The sequence below is a fragment of the Erpetoichthys calabaricus genome, chromosome 2, assembly GCF_900747795.2.
Source record: "Erpetoichthys calabaricus chromosome 2, fErpCal1.3, whole genome shotgun sequence".
Classification (NCBI taxonomy): Eukaryota; Metazoa; Chordata; class Cladistia; order Polypteriformes; family Polypteridae; genus Erpetoichthys; species Erpetoichthys calabaricus.
In genome coordinates, this window is record NC_041395.2 from 323,916,516 (window position 1) to 323,939,368 (window position 22,853).

At 41.8% G+C, this 22,853-nt stretch overlaps 1 protein-coding gene across 3 annotated transcripts in view; it reads left to right on the forward strand.

Moving 5' to 3' along the window:
* Nucleotides 1-22,853, forward strand: part of LOC114647313 (tolloid-like protein 2) — a 339,436-nt gene that overhangs the window by 222,677 nt on the left and 93,906 nt on the right. For all 3 annotated transcript variants that reach the window (XM_051923412.1, XM_028796002.2, XM_051923413.1), the window contains 3 exons: nucleotides 10,295-10,465; nucleotides 17,952-18,069; nucleotides 20,903-21,081. In XM_051923412.1, the coding sequence (XP_051779372.1) occupies nucleotides 10,295-10,465; nucleotides 17,952-18,069; nucleotides 20,903-21,081 (468 nt within the window). The remainder of the gene's footprint in view (nucleotides 1-10,294; nucleotides 10,466-17,951; nucleotides 18,070-20,902; nucleotides 21,082-22,853) is intronic.

Here is a 22,853-nt window from a genome sequence, read left to right on the forward strand (position 1 = left end):
AACACCCCATAATAACAACGTGAAAAAAGTTTATTTGAGATTTTTGCAAATTTATTAAAAATAAAAAAATTGAGAAAGCACATGTACATAAATACTCACAGCCTTTGCCAAGAAGCTCAAAATTGAGCTCAGGTGCATCCTGTTTTCCCTGATCATCCTTGAGATGTTTCTGCAGCTTAATTGGAGTCCACCTGTGGTAAATTCAGTTGATTGGACATGATTTGGAAAGGCACACACCTGTCTATAGAAGGTCCCACAGTTGACAGTTCATGTCAGAGCACAAACCAAGCATGAAGTCAAAGGAATTGTCTGTAGACCTCAGAGACAGGATTGTCTCGAGGCACAAATCTGGGGAAGGTTACAGAAAAATTTCTGCTGCTTTGAAGGTCCCAATGATCACAGTGGCCTCCATCATCCGTAAGTGGAAGAAGTTCGAAGCCACCAGGGGCCTCATGTATAAACGGTGCGTATGCACAGAAATGTTGCGTTCAAACGTTTCCACGCTCAAATCGCGATGTATAAAACCTAAACTTGGTGTAAAGCCATGCACATTTCCACGGTACCTCATACCCTGCCGTACGCAATTTCTCCACTCGGTTTTGCAGACTGGCGGCACCCAGCGCCAAAGCAGTGCTACTGTTCCTGTGTGGTCACCCTTTCTTTCTTAGATCCACGTTCCTGACCCGGCTTTATAAATACACTGAAACTAACTGCATATTGTTTATTAGTGTAATGCATCTGATTGTAATTAACCTGCAGCAATATAATGGTCCGGGAATAGCCATAGTATTCCAAATATCATAACTGCTTTAGCGTTGTTACTCTCACTGCATCTTCTTCTTCTTTCAGCTGCTCCCGTTAAGGGTTGCCACAGCAGATCATCTTTTTCCATATTACTCTCACTGCACCACTCGGAGTATTTATATCACTGTATCTGAGTGGGGAATCACAGCAGCAGCTGATTGGAAAGAGAATTATCGGTATACAGCATGAAGCAGACGCTGCCTCAGTCACGGCAAAACGCTTCAGAGACTTCCCTGTACGGACTTTGCGGTTTAGAAAAAGTTTCATCCCAAGAACTCTAAACGCACTCAATCAGTCCATCAAGTGCTCCTTGTAGAACTGTTAGTTTTATCTGTATAATACTTTAACTTCATTTAAATAATCTGTATTGTTAATAATTAAACATGTGAGGATACGGTGCCGCAGCACTAGCTAGTTCAGGGATTGTTCCTGCATTACGTTGTATTCTTGCTGGTGCTGAAGCGACACTGGAAGGATAGACGGATAGAATAATTAAACATGTACTACGAAGACATTTCAATGTTCCTTAAAAGTTTTGAAGAATCGGCATTCTAAGCTTACAGATGGCTTCACTTCTATTACATAGCTGATTGTGTGGCGATTGGGTATTTGGAGAAAGAAAAGTAAGGACAGGAATTGGAGGTTATTAGTACGTTTGAAAAAGGCTTCTGTAATTCTGTAATAAATTATTTCATCGAAGGTCGCGCATTGCGCAGCAAGCCTCTTGCGTGAGACATGAACAAGCACTGCGCCACCGTGTTCCCATGTTTAATAACATGCTTTCATTCCTATCATCATGAAAAAGATCACGTATACATCTCAGTATTTTAATTATTCAGAGAGCTGTAATATCACGAATGTAATGGATTATGTGTCCTGTCGGAGAAAGTGAAAGCCCGTTTAAGAAGCAGGTAGTGATTCACACATGTAGAGCACAAAGAAGATTAAATACAGAACAAAGCATTTAACGTGCTACTTTAGTTACAATAGGATTTGAGAAACTAGTAAATTAAACGATTTTAAGATGAAGTTTATGATGTTCTACTTTAATGGCAAAATAAACTACGTGATTAAAGTGGAAATTTCGAGATTAAAGTTGACATTTCGTGCTTTTTTCACACTGTGTGCCTATTTATTTTTGTCTGTACCCTAATGAGCTTTCATATGACACTCAGACGGTGGGCTACGACTCGCCTTTTCATGGCGACTTTGATATGTGATTTCTTTTTTATTTCGGGCACTGTGCGACTTTGTGAACTTGAGCTTTCGAGTTTCTCTGACACTCTGTCACTCGATCAACTTCCTTTTGTTGATTTGCCACTGTTTAAACCAACAAATAGTACGTTTTTCCTTTGCCTTCACTTGGTATTCGCTGAAATTCTTATATTTTCCCCTGTGCTTTTCCCATTGTCTTTTCACAGAAGGCTATTTATATTGATTTGCATATTCAAAGAGGCGTAATTCTGGGAGGAGTTGGGGCAGGACAGAAGGCGCGTGCACGTGCATTACTTATAGCGCTGATCGGGATTTATGTAGTGGAAGAACGTGAAAGTTTGCATACATACAGATTCCTGCATCTGGATTTTTCTGTGCATATGCACATTCCCGCTTTTGTGCTTACGCCATGTTATAGTGCGAGTTCTACGCACGGCGTTATACATGAGGCCCCAGGACTTTTCCTAGAGCTGGCCGGCCATCTAAACTGAGTGATCGGGGGAGAAAGGCCTTAGTCAGGGAGGTGACTAAGAACCCAATGGTCACTCTGTCAGAGCTCCAGAGGTCCTCTGTGGAGAGAGGAGAACCTTCCAGAAGGACAACCATCGCTGCAGCAATCCACCAATCAGGCCTGTATGGTAGAGTGGCAAGACGGAAGCCACTCCTTAGTAAAAGGCACATGGCAGCCCACCTGGAGTTTGCCAAAAGGCACCTGAAGGACTCTCAGACCATGAGAAAGAAAATTCTCTGGTCTGATGAGACAAAGATTGAACTCTTTGGTGTGAATGCCAGGCGTCACGTTTGGAGGAAACCAGGCACCGCTCATCACCAGGCCAATACCATCCCTACAGTGAAGCATGGTGGTGGTAGCATCATGCTGTGGGGATGTTTTTCAGCGGCAGGAACTGGGAGACTATTCAGGGTAAAGGGAAAGATGACTGCAATAATGTACAGAAACATCCTGGATGAAAACCTGCTCCAGAGCGCTCTTGACCTCAGACTGGGGCGACGGTTCATCTTTCAGCAGGACAACAACCCTCAGCACACAGCCAAGATATCAAAGGAGTGGCTTCAGGACAACTCTGTGAATGTCCTTGAGTGGCCCAGCCAGAGCCCAGACTTGAATCTGATTGAACATCTCTGGAGAGATCTTAAAATGGCTGTGCACCGACGCTTTCCATCCAACCTGATGGAGCTTGAGAGGTGCTGTAAAGAGGAATGGGCGAAACTGGCCAAGGATAGGTGTGCCAAGCTTGTGGCATCATATTCAAAAAGACTTGAGGCTGTAATTGCTGCCAAAGGGGCATTGACAAAGTATTGAGCAAAGGCTGTGAATACTTATGTACATGGGACTTCTCAGTTTTTTTTATTTTTAATAAATTTGCAAAAACCTCAAGTAAACTTTTTTCACGTTGTCATTATGGGGTGTTGTGTGTAGAATTCTGAGTAAAGAAATGAATTTAATCCATTTTGGAATAAGGCTGTAACATAACAAAATGTAGAAAAAGTGATGCGCTTTGAATACTTTCCGGATGCACTGTATTTGTTTGTCGTTTAATGTTTGTTTTTGTTAACTATATTTTCATCTTGCATTATTCTTATTGTAACAATGTTGTAGTGGTAATAGAACTAAATCAACCTAATAATAATATTAATTTAATTGCTGGAATTAATTTGGACATAGCCTGTTTCTCACATGGACAACTTTATGTGGCATATTCAAGGGTGGGAAGTCCTAAGAACCTTTATATATTGGCTAAAGGTAGAAAAACTAAAAACACTGCATATAACAACGCACTTCAGTAAACAATACAAGCTCATTAGTGAGTCTTCATTGTTAATTTATTTTTGTTTTTAAAGTTCTGTTTTTTTTTTTATTATATTTTTCTCAAACAATTAAAAAAAAACTTTATTTTTCTCCAGGGCAACACCAGGTATTTCAGCTAGCGAGCAATAAAAAGAAAAAGAATAGGTTGTTTACTTTTAAGTTTAAATCAGGGTTTCTTAAACTATGGGTTGTGACTCAAAATTGGTCACAGGTTGCGATGGGTTGCCCTATGTTGATTAAGCAATCTACTCTGCTCTGAAGATCATCACCGTTTACCTTCCTCCCCACTGAAAGTCATCCATGATTCTCCAAAGGGGGGCTCTGACAATCATCCACCATTCTTCAAGGGGGGCACTGACGATCATCGAGACATTCAACAAGGAATGGGTCTCAGAGACACTAAAAAAGACCAAGATTGCATCACGACAAAAACAAATTTAACAAACCTTGGTTTAAAAGAAGTGGAGTGAACCCTAAAATAATTATTAATTGCTTAATTACGCACTTAGAGACACACTTAATCCTGAAAGAACATACAGAAAACAACCGTAAACCCTTTCAGCAGAGTTTTATTACTAATTTTCATGTTCTGTTTTGATTTGTCACAGCTCCATTCATTTAGGAGTGGAATTTTAAAACGGTCAGTCAGTCAAAATCCATTACATGTAAGTACTTTCAAAGTGCATAAAGACATAGGTCTCTGTATATAGTCAAACAGTGCAAAATAAAGCACTGCATGAAGCACTGAAACATTAACTATTTAGAAGTTAGCTCTATGTGGAGTGAGGCCATCTGGAGACACCTGTGGGCCTGGGGACCCCCTGTTTGTATATAGAAGTGCGACTTCCCGTAAATGCTTGTGTGTGCTCTAACAATGAACCACATGGAGTCCATGTGTCCGATATTAAAGCAAGTGGGCTGATTCCACACCTGAAGTCAGATTTTGTCTATCGTGTCAGAATCTTAAAGGTGAGGTAATGAAAATGTCTGAATTCATTAAAGTAACTTTTCTTGCCATTTGTCTAATTGCACCTTTTCTCCGTTGATTACTCCACATTTTTAAATGTAAAGGCTAATACCCAACCTTCTCACTCTCTGGTCAAGTCTGCCTTGCTGCTCTCTGTTTACAGAAAGTTCATGGCAAAAAGATGTGTGCTAACTCAACTTCTGTAATACCTTGCATAAAGGAGCACAGCAACTGAATTACCATAAAGCTTTGAAAAGCAGATACTAAAAAAATTGTTTTTTTATCGGCCAATTTACTGACCACCAATCAAGCCTTGTGCAATGAAAACTTGTAATGGCCGATCCACTCAAACTGAAAGGCAGCTACACCACCAAGATCCGAACGTTGGACCCGACAAGCCATACTTCTTCCAAATAAACTTCCCCAATTGACAGTTAAATAATCATAAAGCAAACAGTTTGTAAAATAATAACGTGTATGTATATTAATAGTGATAAGAAACAAAACAGAACAATATATAATTCACTCCCTCCAAAGCTCCCACATCACCCCCAACCCCGAAAGTGACTGGTGGAATATAATAATAAGAAGGTGCAGCAAAAAAAACTAATAAACAATACAAACCCTCCCTTGACCCCACACTGAACGTGACACAAATAAGACACACGGAAACACAAAACGCGCATAAAAGTCCAGAAGATTAAACGGAGGAGGAATAGTAATTGATGTCCTACGGCAATTATACACGGATGAAAATGATGGCTTGCTCCTCTCCCAAATGACAAATAACAGTCTCACTGTTCTTATCCTCAGTGTCTCGGCGTAATCCGGAACCCCGGAGTTTTTGTGTTGTAATGGTGAAGTTGTCAAGTCTGGCGTTGAAAACGGCAAGCAGGGGAATGTGTAGGTGATTCAATCAATGCTCTTTCTTAGCTCTGCGATGATGTGTCAGTGTAGTAGACGGGATTTTTCCTTCTTTTCGTCTTCCTGTTTAAGTAGTAAATGACCCGGATGCAAATGATGGGATTGACAGGACAAACTATCACAAGGGACCACGGTTCCATGGCGTTATCCTTCCCCCTTTGTTTCCGGGGGACAATATTTACACAGACCATGTAAACAGGACAACGCTACAAAAGACATGACTCAGTACAGAATATATTTAAGAGGATGTTAATCATGTAGCACTGCTACAAACTGACACATCACTAGTTGCTGTCATTGCGACTGTTCCAAACATAGAAAGCACATATGTTTTGTGTCCCCTAACTGTAAACCAAGGAGAAGTGATGTCACACACAGATCATCACAAATGTTCTAGTCATGTGCTAAGTAGTTTCGCTTTCAGAATGAGCTCCATTGATTCATACATCTCTTTCATGTCTAAGCTTATAGGAACAGAAAGTTTTTCATTACCATTGTGCAATACGACAGCTTTCAAGCTCGCATGGCCAGAGTCTATGAATAGTCTGCGCTGATCCACCACACGCTGCTCAGGGAAGGCACACTGAGTCTCAGGAAGGCAGCAGAATCGAACTTTATTGCGGGACACATACACCGACCCAAATCAAGTAAATTGAGCGCCCAAAAATGGGCAAGCCATATTTTTATTACAGTTCTTATCATAGAACTCATTACTCATCCTCATCTGAATCCCAATCATCTTGTAGCTTTAGTCCTGCCTCTAATTAGTTCCACCAATACCTTCAGCTTAATGAGAATAGTGCTTTGTCCTGTTTATCACACCCACTTGGCTGGTCTTTACCATTACCTAATGTCCATCAGCTTCCCCTATGTTCGTCATCTGATCGAAACTTTCCAACACTGCTCCTTATCCTGTGCAGGTATCCAAAACCTATTTATCAGTTGATTCCAACCAGTAAGTCGGAATCAGGCAAACCCACACATACTGGGCTAGTGGTTGGGGCATCTGTGCCCCTTAAACAATAACACTGTTTCTTATAAACTACATTTTCCTTGACTTGTCATCACCTGTCCAGACAGGCAGACAGGGAGGTAGAGGCCCAGCCGCTACAAGTGGAAGCAAATGGCCTGTCTGGTTTTTCTCTAATGGTTAAGGCCTCAGTAGCTGCATTTCTTAAAACAATGGCCTGTTTAGGCTTCCCAAAGTACACAGTGTCCTTAAGTTTTTAAGCTTAGCAGCAAGATATTGGTGGTTTACAGCTGCAAAGAGGAAAATAATAAAATAGGTAGGTGAGAGCTTTTTATAATTTAACCTTACTCTACTAGCGTGCATTAATATATATTACTTATTTTCATATATGCATATGATTCTCTTTAAATATATGCAAATCATCAACGTTAAGAATATTCTTTTCTACACCTGCCACTAGCATGAGACCATTCATATTGGTACAGTAACAGATACTGTATCCCCATTTGTAGTAGTCGGCTAAGTTTATGTCACAATCAGGGTATTGTGAAGGTGTGGTACCTTTCAGTTCCCAACAGGCAATGGCTAAATGTGTCCTGATGTGATCAATTTCAAGTTCAGCTTATTTGTCACTCCAGCCATATCTAAAATACATTGGGATGAAATTGTGTTTCTCAAGACCAGAAAAAGTGCAAGAAAGGGAAAACCACAAAAAGTACATTTAAACAATACAAAGGCAGTGCTAAGTACTCAAAGTCCAGCCAATACCTGAGGTAAAAATGTAAGATAATCAGTTAAATAACACAGACAAAAATAAATAAGCATGTGAAAAAACTGGCTTGTTATGTGCATGTTACAGAGAGTATAGCAGACTTATTGCCCCTGGAAAGAAGTTATTTAACATTCTGGCTGTTCTTGATTTTATGGAGCGATATCTCCCACCAGATAGCAAGAGATCAAACAATTCATGTGGAGGATACAATGCAAAGGGCTTTCTTCTTGCATCTGTCCTTAAAAATGTCCTCAATGCAGGGGAGAGGAACACCGATAACCCCTTCAGGCATCCTCGTCACACATCTTCTTCCTGTCCAACACACGGCAATTTCCATAGCGAGATGTAATGCAGCTCATCAGGATGTACTGAGTAGGGGCCCGGTAGAAGGTGGTGAGGTCTGGAGGGGGGATTCGTACTCACCTAAGGAATGGCAACCTCTGCTGAGCTTTCTTGGTCTGTTGTGTGGCATTGAGAGTCCAGGGGAGATCTTTAGTGATGTGGACACCCAAGGATTTTGTGCTGCTGACCTTATGCATGCGTGTATAACAAAAAAATAGGTATAATATTGATTAGTAGTAATTACCTAACCTTCTGCTCCAAAGTGTCTTTTTAAAACATCTTTTTGAAACTACTTATAGTTTAAACTGATACTTTGTAATGAAAAAAAAATAATAGTCAAATTTATCAGGTGCATTTCTATAGATAGATACTTTATTAATCCCAAGGGGAAATTCACATACTCCAGCAGCAGCATACTGATAAAGAACAATATTAAATTAAAGAGTGATAACAATGCAGGTATACAGACGGACAATAACTTTGTATAATTTTAACGTTTACCCCCCCAAAGGGTGGAATTGAAGAGTCGCATAGTGTGGTGGAGGAACGATCTCCTCAGTCTGTCAGTGAAGCAGGACGGTGACAGCAGTCTGTTGCTGAAGCTGCTCCTCTGTCTGGAGATGATCCTGTTCAGTGGATGCAGTGGATTCTCCATTATTGACAGGAGCCTGCTCAGCGCTCATCGCTCTGCCTCAGATGTCAAACTGTCCAGCTCCATGCCTACAATAGAGCCTGCCTTCCTCACCATTTATTTGTATTATGAGCAGGTGGTACTGTAGCGCTGCAGCTTCACATTCAGGCAATCACAGGTTTGTGTCTCGGGTCTTCCCTGTGTGATTTTTGCAAAGTGCTTTGAGTAGTGAGAAAAACACTATATAAATGTAAAGATTATTGTTATTATTATTATACTACATGTATAGATGTCCTTCAACATCTGCAATAAGATGCTGCACATGTTCTATCAGATGGTTGTGGCGAGCGCCCTCTTCTACACGGTGGTGTGCTGGGGAGGCAGCATTAAGAAGAAAGATGCCTCACACCTGGACAAACTGGTGAGGAAGGCAGGCTCTATTGTTGGCATGGAGCTAGACAGTTTGACATCTGTGGCAGTGTGACGGGCGCTGAGCAGACTCCTGTCAATCATGGAGAATCCACTGCATCCACTGAACAGGATCCTCTCCAGATAGAAGAGCAGCTTCAGCGACAGACTGCTGTCACCGTCCTGCTCCACTGACAGACTGAGGAGATCGTTCCTCCACCAAACTATGCGACTCTTCAATTCCACCCGGGGGTGTAAACATTAACATTATACAAAGTTATTGTCTGTTTTTACCTGCATTATTATCAATCTTTAATTTAATATTGTTTTTTGTATCAGTAAGGTGCTGCTGGAGTATGTGAATTTCCCCTTGGGATTAATAAAGTATCTATCTATCTATCTATCTATCTATCTATCTATCTATCTATCTATCTATCTATCTATCTATCTATCTATCTATCATGCATGATCAAATTCAACCGTGGAGTAGTGGGAGATAAATAGGGACACTAGATGTGCTCAACAATTAGACACGTTCATTGGAATAATTACATATGCAACATAAACATAATTTGTATATTATTGAAGTAAATGTTCATATAAATGGATTATATGAAATAATTTTTAGTATACAAATTTTTGACAAGTTGAGACACGTAAACTGGTTATAAATGCATGAAATTATACATTTATTGCTTTATATTTCACTTACAGCATATGTATATTATTAAAATGATATATAAATCATATAAAATGGTATAACATTTGCGTCATAGACCTCTTTTACATCGTATTTATTTAAAGAAGTCTTTAATTAATTTCTTTTAAAAACTCTTGCGGCACACCGGTTGAAAATCGCTGTGCTAGGCAAATACTGTGTTAAGATCTGCAATCGGCATACTCAACTTTTTATTTATTTATTAATTATATGATTTATTAGAGTTTTATCATTTTCCATTGTAATAAGTCACTGGCAAAGCAGGCTGATGGGGCAGATCCCACCCTGGCCACAGTGAGGATGTGTTCAAAATGCCTGCTACAGATTGACGTCTTAGCCTGCCAGGTTGCAGCACCAGGCTTTTGAAATGATTCCTGCCTCTGGATACAGGCCCTTCTCCAACAGTCACACTTTAAGAAGTTAAGGTGCCATAAATGCTACATAGAGGAGATCAAATATGTTCAGAAATGATGGGGGCAATTTGAAGATGAAAGACATGCTTGAGTGCCAAACTGCAGATGTGTTGTGAGTTCAAGTCTCTTTTTTGTCTTTGGCTGGCATTTGTTATGCCGCCACCTCACATTGCCTGATAAAACTTGAGGTACGTTATCTAACTCAAATAATGGCTGCTCAATATCAGGTGACTGTAAAGTTTGAAGGCTTCAATATGTAAAATATTTTATTACAGTTAATCAGCTCCTGTTTTATTTTCCAGGACTGAAATCAAAGCCCACATTAAATACTCAACTGAAGAGGACAACTGCTGAAAACAGCACCCTGAACTCCAGCCGACCAAATAGCAGAGTACGAAGAGCCGCCACCTCCCGTCAGGAGAGAATATGGCCTGGTGGAGTTATACCGTACGTTATTGGAGGAAACTTCACAGGTCAGTAAAGGTTGCAGTTCCTCTGTAGTTTATGTAGAGATGTGTCAAGTGCAGCCGACTCTTAGATACACTCACCAGAAAGGCTCAAATAGTGCTGGGTCATTGCAGAGATTGGGGTCATATACAGTGTTTGGCAAACGTCCTTTCCTCCTTGCAGTGCTATCCTACTGTTTGATTATTTTAGCACTTTCTATGTGTCACATGGGATTTTGTTCTTATTTTTGTTTTGTAATAGTTAATATACAGATGTGGAGAAATTTGTTTTGACCCTTACAGCCCATTGACAAAGTGCTATATGGCCTCCGAACAGTGATGAATGAAAAGCGATTGTCCCAACATATACCTGCAAGTCTTTGGTATGTCATCGAGTAAAGCAAAGCAAGTGTGACAAGAGATCAAGTATTGCATATTCTACAAAGATTTTCTAAAATGGCCTGGGCACATTTGTTGGGACCCCTAGAAAAGATCCTAAATAATTGATTTGAGTGATTTTTTCAAACTAGCTGTTTACTTGAGTTCATATCCCACATGTCTTCAATCGTCCAATCAGTCATTCAGCCTCTTTAAATGGAGACAAGTCGTCACTCTGCTCTTTGGTGTCATCATGTGTCCCACACTGAACATGGACCAGAGAAAACAAAATAGAGAGTTGACTGAGGGGATCAGAAGGAAAATTCTAGACAAACATGTCATAGGTGAAGCCTAGAAGACCATCTCCAAGCAGCTTGATGTTCCTGTGACAACAGCTGCAAATATTATTATGAAGTTTAAGGTTCATTGGGACTGTAGCCAACCTCCTTGGATGTGGCCGCAAGTGGAAAATCGACCCCAAAATGGGCAGAAGGACAGGGAGAATAGCAGACAAAAAGCCAAGGACATCTTCCAAAGAGATACAAGCTGAATTCCAAGGTCAAGTTCCAGCATCTAATCACACCATCCGTCAATTTTTGACTGACAGTGGGCTCAATGGAAGAAGACCCAGCAGGACTCCATTGTTAAAAGAAACACATAAAAAGCCAGACTGGAATTTCCTAAAATGCATATTGCCAAGCCACAGTGCTTCTAGGAGAATGTGCTTTGGACAGAGGAGAGAAAACTGGAGCTTTATGGCAAGTCACATCAGCTCTGTGTCCACAGATGAGAAAATGAAGCTTTCAAAGAAAAGAACACCAGACCTATTGTGAGACATGGAGGAGGCTTGTTGATGTTTTAGGACTGCTTTGCTGCATCTGACACCTGGAGTGGCCTCAAGTCTGTGCAGGGAACAATGAAATATCAAGGCTATCAAGACATTCTGGAGCAAAACGTCCTTCCCAATGTCACAAAGCTCTGTGTCAGTCACCGTTTATAGATCCTCCAACAGGATAAGGAGCCAAAACATTTAACGAAAAGCACCCAAGAATGGCTAAGAACAAAACATTGGACTGTTCTGAAGTGGCCCTGATTTGTGTCCTATCAACCATCTATGGAAAGTACTGAAACATGCAGTCTGGAGGAGACCCCCTTCAGACCTGACCCAGCTGGAGTAGTCTGCTCAGTGGGCTGAACGACCTGTGGACAGGAGCAGACATCTCATGACGAGCTCTAGGAATCGCTTGTGTGCAGTGATTGAAGGCTCTAAAGGTTGTACAACACAATATTAGGTTAAGAGTCCCATCATTTTTGTCCATTCATCAAATGCATCCCAAGCAGCAAGTTCAAGTGGGCTGAGTTTTGCTTTGAATGTGGTATCCCAAATCAATTGGTAGATTGCAGGTCCATTAAAAATTCTAGCTTGCATTTTTTTATCAGCTTTTTTGGCTTCAAACTCCTCCTTAAGATCCCAAAAGACAGTTCCACCATGATCAATTGCTACTGCAAAATGTTTCATGAGGCCCAGTTTAATGTGAAACGGTGGAAGGAATACTTTGAGTGGATCTACCAGTGATTTATGCTGCATATTGTACCAGCCAACAGTTTGCTCAGCTCTGGGAGGCCGCTGTTTCACTTTGTAATGGTTGCCGTCCTCACGAGTGCTCGAAACACAGAAAGCAAGTATGTTTTGTGTAACCCAGCTATAAACCAAGAAGAAGTGATACCACTTTGATATGACCTCAGATGTTCCAGTTATATCCTGAGTAGTTTATCACTTTCAAAGTGATCTTTCGGAAACCCTGTCAGAGAAAAGTCCCTGGTGGTGATGGGTAGGTGGTCCCTCCTCCTCGGAAACCACTAACAAAACACATAACAAGGCACATAACAAAGCCTTAGAGACAAAATGAAAAACAAGGAATAATGCAAATAATTAATGAAAGTATCATTAACATAAAAAAATGTACAAAAAGGACATGAAAGAAGGATTTGAACTGCAGGGTATAGGAATCCTGGCTGGAGTACAACACTTAGGGAACGTTTATACTTCACGCTCAGAACGCGTACACGCCCGCATCATGGCTGCCACGCGTTCCCAACGTTCATTTGACGTGTCCTCTGAGCAGGTCATCAGAAATAAACGTGATGCGTGTGCGAGTTGCAGTACCAGCAAAAAATCGGGGGGCGCAGTGTGCTAAAAGTTGGAATGTGACGTCAAAGTCTCTGTTTACTATCTACATGTGACAGAAAGCAGCTTTGAGGATCCTACGAGATCGATGTGTGCGCTTCAATGTTTAATGAACGGTTCGATGTGGTGAAGCAAAATGCCGACATACAAGTACATTCGTGGTGCTTTTATAATCAAGCGTCACATATTCCCGATCGTAATGACATGATACATTTTAAAAGTCTCACATACTGTCTTCTGTGCCGTCTTTTTTTTGTATGGCTTCCTCCAGAGCTGACAGCAAACAGCAATAGATCGCCACACAGAACACATTAAATGTATGATATTCCAACTCTCTGCACATTTAGAATCTTTAGATTTATACTTGATATCACTTTCATAATGAAATGCATTAAAGTATGTATGTTTCATTTTAAAGATAAATCGTTAATTTTGTTTAAATAATGAATACTGTTAATAATTACACACATGGGGTGACACAGTGGCAGAGCGGTAGCACTGCTGTCTCGCAGGGATTCATGTCGCTGGTATTCCCTGCCTGGAGTGTACATGTTTTCCTGTTGGGTTTCCACAGTGAGCTCCGGTTTCCTTCCAAAGATATGCAGATTTGGTGACACTGAAATGACGCCAACGTGTATGTGAGTGCTTGTATTCACCTTTGCGATGAGCTGATGCCCGTCCAGGGATTGTTTCAGCCTCGCACCCAATGCTAGCTGGAATGGACAAATCCCTGGATTGATGGATTTAATCATTAAACATCCTTTTCAGAGATATTGTGGTAAGGTGTCATCGGAATTTAATGGGCGTTCCAGGCAATTCACAACACAGCGAAGCCAAACCTGTTCTTACCGTGATGATATCTCACACTGCCACCTGGTGGATTCCTCCAGATTTCCGTAAAATACGCGCACAAGTATAAACAGTAAAATGCTTGTGCAGCAGGAGCGTCCGCTGCAGCATACGCCGTGTCGCGTGAAGTATAAACCCGGCCGTACATGCTCTGTAAGATGGTGGCACACATCCCCTGGCATCCTAGTTGTGGAACTCATTACTAAGAACAGTCTTTCTTAGAGGTAGTTGGGGTTGTTTTCACAAGATAATGATGGGATCTTTTGGTTTTGAGTCCTTTTCTTTTTTTTTTTTTTTGGACTGTGACTCCGGTTTAGCACCTTTCGTTCTGACAGTCATTCTTGCCCAATTCCTCTGGTACTCTGGACCCTTTGCCTAGTTTTTGACTTGGATGTTGTCTACTCCCATTCCTACCATACAAACGCCTGATCTTGTTATTGTAATTGTCCTTTTTGGACACTCATATGTGGTTCCTTGTTCATAACACCTATTTTGTCAAATTTGAAAGCTCAATGTGATTTTTTTTTTGTGATGATAAATTAAGCCTGGTTTATGTACCACATTTTTAAGTTATATTGCTTTTAGAAGGATATCATCTATTTCTTTAATGTTTGACTTCTCAATTTAATTAAGTCACTGTTTTGGTTTAATCCCAAAATCTTCTTAAAGAGCTTCTGTTAACAGTCAACAGGCCCCAATACCCTCCCATCCTCTTATTGCCATCCTGACAAATAATAAGCACACCTTTCAGCCGTGAACCCCTCAGTTTCAGCTCTGACAAAAGCTTATGAGGTAACTCTGTGGGGTCGATGAGCTGGTATACTCCAGTGTGATGGAGACCAAACAAGTCAACATGGCTGCATCATGTTCAAGCAGCAGTCCCGAAGACTGTCATGACTTGTAGTGACCAGAATGGGGTGTTGCAGCAGCCCAAACACAACTGCACAGAGACAAGTCCCGGGTGCAAACACATGAATTTATTATACAAAAATACTTGTAAGAGGTTTCAGCAAAGTCTCAATAGTAATATAATTCTTCACAACTCCCAGGCAAGCTTTATCCTCTTCCACCAGACTCTAACTTGAGGTTGTGTGGACTGTTTTATGGCAGACCCGGGAGTAGTACCGGTGCTAGGGCATAGTCTGATGAAAGCACTTCCAGGTCAATTAGATGTCCCAAAAAGTAGGGATTGTGAATAAATTCAGCCTCCCCTGGTGCCCTCCACGAAACCCAACAGGGCTGCCTCATGGGACTACTGGTTACAGCATACCCAGCAGGCATCCATGCGTGGATCCAAGGAGGTTGCCATCTCACATATTGGGGGAGAAAATATTTATCATTGCTCATCGTGGAATCAATGGAGACTCTGATCGGGGCTCTCGAGAGACTGAGCGAAGAGTCTGAGTTTCTGGGCTTGTGAGTGTCCTGATAAAAACCAAGAGCCAGGGCTTTAATGACCTCTTAGGCACAGCCATCAGCAGTGTGTCTGTCTGTGGAGAGAGTGTCGACTTCGTCGAGAGGTTTACTTACCTTGGCAGTGACATTCATGTCTCTGGTGACTCTTCCTATGAAGTCAACAGACGGATTGGGAGAGCATGAGGGGTCATGAGGGCACCGGAAAAGGGTGTGTGGTGCTCCTGATATGTCTGTGAAAGGACGAAGGTCCAAGTCTTTAGAGTGCTGGTGCTTCCTGTTTTGCTATATGGTTGAGACATGGACGCTATCCAGTGACCTGAGATGAAGACTGGACTCTTTTGGTACTGTGTCTCTTCAGAGAGTCCTTGGGTACCACTGGTTTGACTTTGTGTTGTTCATGGAGTCCCGAATGAGGCACATTACCTGCATTGTGATGGAGCATCAGTTACGGCACTAAGGCCATGTGGCGCAATTCCCTGAGGGTGATGTGGCTCACAGGATCTTCATTATTGAGGACCTGACCGGCTGGACCCTGCCTGCCAAGGGAATGCCCATATAACATCCAGCTGCGACAGGTAGATGGTCATTTCTGGACGGTGAGACTGGACCGTGTGTCTGCCTGGGGGATTACCATCTGGGATACTGAGCTATTTCGTCGTATGGTGGGTGTGGCAACGTGCTGTACCAGTGCATGCTCCTCAACCTGACCTGCTCTCCCTCCCCAAGTCCTTCCATTGTACTGGCCTCCCTGCCTGGTAAGGGTCCTTGTTGAATCCCGGCCAGGATGTCAGTCTCTGCATGCTGTCCTTTACAGTTGAGAACACACTTTATTTTTTTTTTCTTAAATGAATGCATTTTTCTCAGTTTTTGGTAATTTTTTTTTATATTTAACAGTGTTTGGGTAGATTAATTATCATTTTTAGAAGTCTGTATTTTGAGCACAATATTATTACTGTGCAAAAAAAAAAGCCTTATGTTAACCATGTCCAGAAGCAGCAATGACTTCTCTGGGCTTGGAGACATCTGGGATGGACCATCACATAGTGGAAATGTGTATTGTTCAAACCTTTCTGAAAACGTGTTTTCATTTTGCCATTACGAGTTATTGAGTGTAACTTGTTGGGGGAAAAATGGCAGATTCATTCATTTCAAATGAAATTTATAACACAATAAAGTGAGCAGTGAATGGATCTGAATACAAACTCCTTTTGTTTCCTCATTATTGTAACGGCTCTCAGAGGCTCCTTGGCACACCTTCCATCTGTCACTAACTGCTGTGGGTTGGTGGTGATTAGTTGCGGGTGGATCTTCCTGCATTACGTAACAAGTCCTCCACCACCACCTTCTACTCCTCATCTCCTTTATTGGTGTAGTGGAGTCATCTCAGAATCGTACATGGCATAAACTTGTGTTGTCATTTAAGTCAGTTATGTAAAGTGTGATGAGAAAGTAGATTAGGCAGTTCCCTTGGGTGCCCCCTTGTTTCTGACAAACAGTCCTTAAGCCTCACAGACATCTTCCAGTTAGGTAGGCAGCCCATGATGCAGGACACTTGGGGTCATCACTTTGAGCTTATCTTCCAAACACAGGGGCTGGATAAGGTTACAGACACAAGAGAAGTCAATGAACATGACTGTAATCACAGGGCCAGCTTTATTTTCATATGTTCAGACCACCCCATCGAGTACCCATGTGACCTCAGCCTGTTATGTAAACTGCTAAGTTGTCACAATATAGAAATATAGAAACACATTTACTACATCTGTGATTTATATGGAGTACCTGTAATCAGAATAATAAGTTTAATGTCACTGTGAAGGGGGATCGAGTACCTTTTGCTTTGTGGATAAGACGTTCAAGTATTGTTTTTGTCACACATCCAGTGACAATGGGTGGAATGTAATCAGAATAATAAGTTTAATGCCACTGTGCTCTGTACAAAAAAAATATTTTATAAAACAACTCACATGTACAGGCCAGGCCAAAGTTAGCACACAGGGGCTCTCAGCATTTAGAACTGCTAGGCAAGCATTTGAAGAGAGAAAGGTACAACTACGAAAATGGGCATTGTACTATTTCTGTATGTTAAAGATGAAATTGAATCCTCCCCTTGCCTTGTTTGGAACTTAAGTAAGGGCCTGCACATGGAGGAAACAGTATAAAAGACTTGGACAGCAGCCGAAAGCCTTGAAGCCAATGGACTGATGGAAGATTACATCATCTGTCCTGAAAACCCTTTCAGCACAGCGACGGATAATGGCAAACTGTATACATCGAGATCCCACCTTGATAAAAGTATTGTCCTTTGGCTTCCTCCGTTTATAATTCCACATAAATCGTCAGTAAAGAAACATAGGTTATTTTCTCTTATGTGATTTCTTACCGCCATATCACTATGGGAGGGATATCGCCTTTTAATATTATATCTATATAGTTTCAGGTTACTAAAAACGCCGCAATTATAAAGAACTTTTTCCAACTAGGGAGCTAGCGATCCCCTATCGGAAAATAGTACCTTATAAAAGCATCAATTAAACTGCCAACAATGTAAAAGTGCATTTAACGGCCATTCTGACTTGTTTAGTCAAGGAGAAGAAAATGTCTACTGGTTAGCGCGTGATAATGTGTGCCCTGCTGCCTTCTACTTGAGTTGTTACAGAGTGTTTTGTTTTCTCCCTTCAGGTACCCAAAGAGCCATATTTAAACAAGCCATGAGACACTGGGAAAAATTCACCTGCGTCACCTTTGTGGAGAGAACCGATGAGGAGAGCTTTATTGTGTTCACATACAGGCCTTGTGGGTGAGTATGCAAACCCTGGGGACAAACTCAGAGCCATCTTGTTGGGTGCCCACCAATACATTCCACCTGCCCATCCCAGCAGCTTCTTTCAGTCATCAGAATCACGGTGAACCTCCATTTGGACAGAATATGCAGCAGCGCTGTGACTGCAGTCTGTTTCAGTGCAGAAGCTTTCAGATTTGCCGGACATATAAGATGCCATATTCTGCCTGTGCAGGGAGGCTGCCCAGTTGCTTGGACACCATTGTTCCCTTGCTGTATTTTTATAGCTTAGGAAGAGCCATCTCTCTTTTTTTATTTAAATGTATTTAGCTTCACATTCAGGCTCATCAGTCTTTGTGACAGCAATCACACAATGATAAATAAACAGAAAAAAGTAAACTGGGGCAGTGCAGCAAAGCCGTGAAGCAAAGTAACTGAAGTGCTGTTTTTTATTTAGGGACCATAAAGCTGCATGTTGCATTCTGCACCGTGATTCTAAACTGTTCTGCTGAGCTGGGTGATGTCCAAATATTTAAAATAAAGCTATATGTTCAGAACAGTGGCACTGTAAAGCACTTTGGAACATTATTTTTCTTGATTTACCTCACTGTGCCACAGTTTAAAAGGGCAGAGTGGTGGCTCTGAGGTTACGGATTTACACTGGCAATTGGACTGTTGCCACTTTAAACCCCGTAAATGCCAAAAGTAACTCTGCCCTGTTGGGCCCTTGAGCAAGGCCCTTGTCCTGGGAATGATGTTACTCTGAATCCAGCCCTGCAAGCAGGTCTGAAAACTTTAAGGGTTGGTGTCAGGATTGGCACTCTAGCCACCACAAAAAAACTCACACTGTTCCATTGTGGTGCTGAGGTGTCACCTGCTGCACTCGGGTCTCAATCCAGGTGGCTCGTTGTGTGGTGGGTGTTTAAAATTACATATCAAATAATTCACATATTCCATTCCAGACTTCCATTTAAGGGGATTTGCATACATTTCGGTTACAGCATGTAGCACTTTTTCTATGTGGGCCTCCCATTTCAGGGCACCATCATGTTTGGCACAGTTGGTGTCACAAGTGTTTGTGATTCCTCAGGTGAGTTTCATGGCTTCGTAAGATACCTTAGCCTGCTTCTACCATTTGGAGTCTGTAGTTGCCGTTGTTCAACTTGACAACAAGGGCTGTGCCAATGAATGTCAAAGCAGCCATTATGAGGCTGAGAAACAAAAATAAAACTATTTGAGACATCAGTAAAACCTTAGGATGACCGAAATCAACAGTGTGGAATATCATCAAGAAGAAAGAACACACTGGTGAGCTCAGTAATCACAAAGGGACTGGTAGGCCGAAGGAAGACCTCCACTGCTGATGACACTCCTCACTATGGTCAAGAAAAAGCCACAAACACCTGTGTGACAGATCAGAAACAGACTTCAGGGGGCCAATGTGTGTGCGTGTCTGAGATGACTATCAGCAGAAGACGTCATGAACAGAAACACAGAGGCTACAAGATGCAGACCAGTAGGTAACCACAAAAACAGGTTGGCCAGATAACAGTTTGTGAAAAGGACTTCATAGAGCCTGCAGAATTCTGGGAAAAGGTCTTGTGGACAGACAAGACAAAGATGAACCTGCATCAGAGCGATGGCAAGAGCAGAGTGTGGAGACAAAAAGGAACTGGCCAAGATCCATAGCAGACCACCTCATATGTTAAAAATGGTGCTGTGGGTATTATGAATTGGGCATGTATGACTGCCACAGGTCCTGACTGGCACACTTCTCTTCAATGATGAAATATCTGATCAGCTCAAGTTCCATTAATTGCCTTCCAACTCTTTTGGCAGCACTTCATCCTACAACAAGATAATGATCTCAAGCATACTGCTAAGGCAACACAGGAGTTTTTTGAAAGCCTAAAGATGGAAAATTCTTGAATGACCAAGCCAGTCTCCAGATTTAAATCGAATTGAGCATGCCTTTCATATGCTGAAGAGAAAATTTAAGGAGACAACAAAACCGAAACAAGGAGGAGCAGAAGATGGCTGCATTGGGGGCTTGGCAGAGCATCAGCAGAGAAGACCCTCAGCACCTGCTGATGTTTATAAATCACAGAAGTCAAGCAGTCATTGCATGCCAGGGATATGCGAGCAAGTGCTATATATGACAACTGCTTTAATAGATCTGTCATTGCTGTGTCCCAAACATTATGGTGCCCCCACTGAAATGGAGGAACCGTGTAGAAAAAGTGTTATCATTTCTACATGCTGTGACCAAAATGTGGATCAGAGGGGTAAATCAAAGAAAAATGTGTCTTTGTCCCAAACATTATGGAGGGCACTGTAGTTTTCTTTTGATTCTGTGTGAATGCATTTCAGCAGGGATACAAGTAAAAGGGTCTAGGAAGACAAGCAGATAATGGATGAGTTCCAGTCCCATACAGATCTTATCTCAAGCTACAGTAAGCGCATTTTTAAAAACAACATGGAATTTGGCAGAGTTCAATATGCTGAGGATTTCTGCTGAACATGAGCAGCATATGACAGCTTGTTCTGCCAAAGCATGCTATGCAAATTCTACCAGTGCTATTTTTATAGTGCCCTTCAAGTCTCTTTCCATCAACGATACCATACAATTTAATGTGTGGTTTATTATTTTATAGTTGGAAGTCCCCCCATGAGCCACTAGAATGAGTATGTATTGCTTTAAACTACAGGCCTCTGCATGCTGATGTGTAGCAAGCAAGTTGATACAGAAGCCACCAGTTCTTGGAAATGATCATCACACTGGATAATACGGTCTCTGATGGCTTGCTTGTTCTTCATGCTTGCACATAACATACCATGTTACTGGTTTCAGATGCTGTTCCTATGTGGGTCGGCGTGGTGGAGGTCCTCAGGCAATTTCCATCGGTAAAAACTGTGATAAGTTTGGCATCGTGGTCCATGAGCTGGGCCATGTGGTTGGCTTTTGGCATGAGCACACACGACCTGACAGAGATAACCACGTCCTGATCATCCGGGAAAATATCCAACCAGGTAATACTTCCAGAGGCCTATCCGGTCACCTCATGCCACTGTTGGATGTCATTCTGGACTTGCAGGGGATGACTCAAGTAGCAGGCCCAGCTGAGCAATAACACTGCTTCAAGTTTTTTTCTTCAACTTTACTTTGCTTTTTATTCTTTCCACCTTTGTTTAAGCAAGCCTGGCAAGTTTAGATATATGTACCGTATTTTTCACTACATAAGACGCACCTGACCATTAGACGCACCTAGGTTTAGAGGAGGAAAACAAGAAAAAAAATATTCTGAACCTAATGGTGTACTAATATATTTAATAAAATATAGCAGAATAATATTTCAACCATGTAAAGTCAACAGCGGTATTAAGAACCATCATCACTGTCATTAACAAATGAGGAGAGACTTTAAGGTTCAAGAACCCTTCTAGTTTTCTGGAAACCCCAAGAACTCCTCATTGCTAGCTCAGTTGCTCACAATCACTTTGCTGCAGCACGTACCTATCACGTGGCATAACCTGTCCAAAACCACCAGGGGACAAAGCATGCTTGGACCAATGCTCCCTGAAGTTATATCGCGAGTCTAGTCCAGTCTGTATTTGTAATGCCACAAAGCCCTTCATCTCGTCTTTTGTTGTGGGTTTCCACTTTGAAAAAACAAGAATGTGGTGCAAGCGCAGCCCGCGATTCAAAAAATTGTTCTGCATACCTGTTTATCTCGTCTGACAGTAGCTGAAAGGCAGCCTCCGGAAAGAACAGCCTCAAGTAGTCCAGCGGCTGGTAATCTGTCAAGTCCAAAAGCAAGCCATGCTGTCTTGTGAAGTCTGGTAGCCAGTTTGGCTCCCACGGATTAATGTCTGGGTATTCCTCCCACACGAACCTTGCCGTAGGTCCATCGGCTACGCAAATGCGCTCAGCTGGGGCAGTATCAGATGCTGTCCGATCAGCTGATGCCAGTTCCTCACTCTCTTGCTCGATCTCCCGATCACTCTCAACAAAATCAGATTCTTAAAAATCAGAGTCCGACTCAGTGATAATGCTCAAAACATAGTCTGCTGAGTATTTTGTTTTCTGCACTCGCTTCACTCCCTCGTGAGATGTCGATGCCATCTTGCCTTTGTTTACATTTGTTTACATTTTGTAACTCACGCACACGCAAGGATTAGATGCCGAGTCAATGAGTCTAACATTCCTCCAAGCAGAGAGGGAATGCCTATAGCATTTTGTCGCCATTAACAGCTGATTGTCGCCCTCTACCCCTGAATGTTGACTTTTGTCAGGTGATACACATCATGGTCTGTGTCACAATATTCGCTCCATAAGATGCACAGACATTTCCACCCTTCTTTTGGGGATAAAAAAGTGCGTCTTATGGAGCAAAAAATACGGTATGTGTGACTACTGCAGAGGACTAGTCAACCTTTGCAGTGTTATAAATTTGCCCGGGTTCAAGCTAGAAGAAATGAGACCTGTATAGCACGTGGGCAGGAGTAGCTGCACCCTTTTTGACACTCAACTCTATTTCAATGTGAAAAGTGCAACTTCATCAGAGTTTTCTCAGCTCACAACCTGCCTCAGTGAAATTAAAAACCTGGATGGAGCAGAACTCTTTAAAATTAAATTGCAACAAAACTGAACTCCTGCAAATTGGCACTAAAGCTCTACTTAAGAAAAGGAGCTCCTTTTCAGTCACTCTTGGCGGTGATCTCATCAGACCTTCTGATGCGAGGAATCTTGGTGTCATTTTTGATTCCTCCTTTTCTTATTCCGGCCACATTAAGAAACTTTC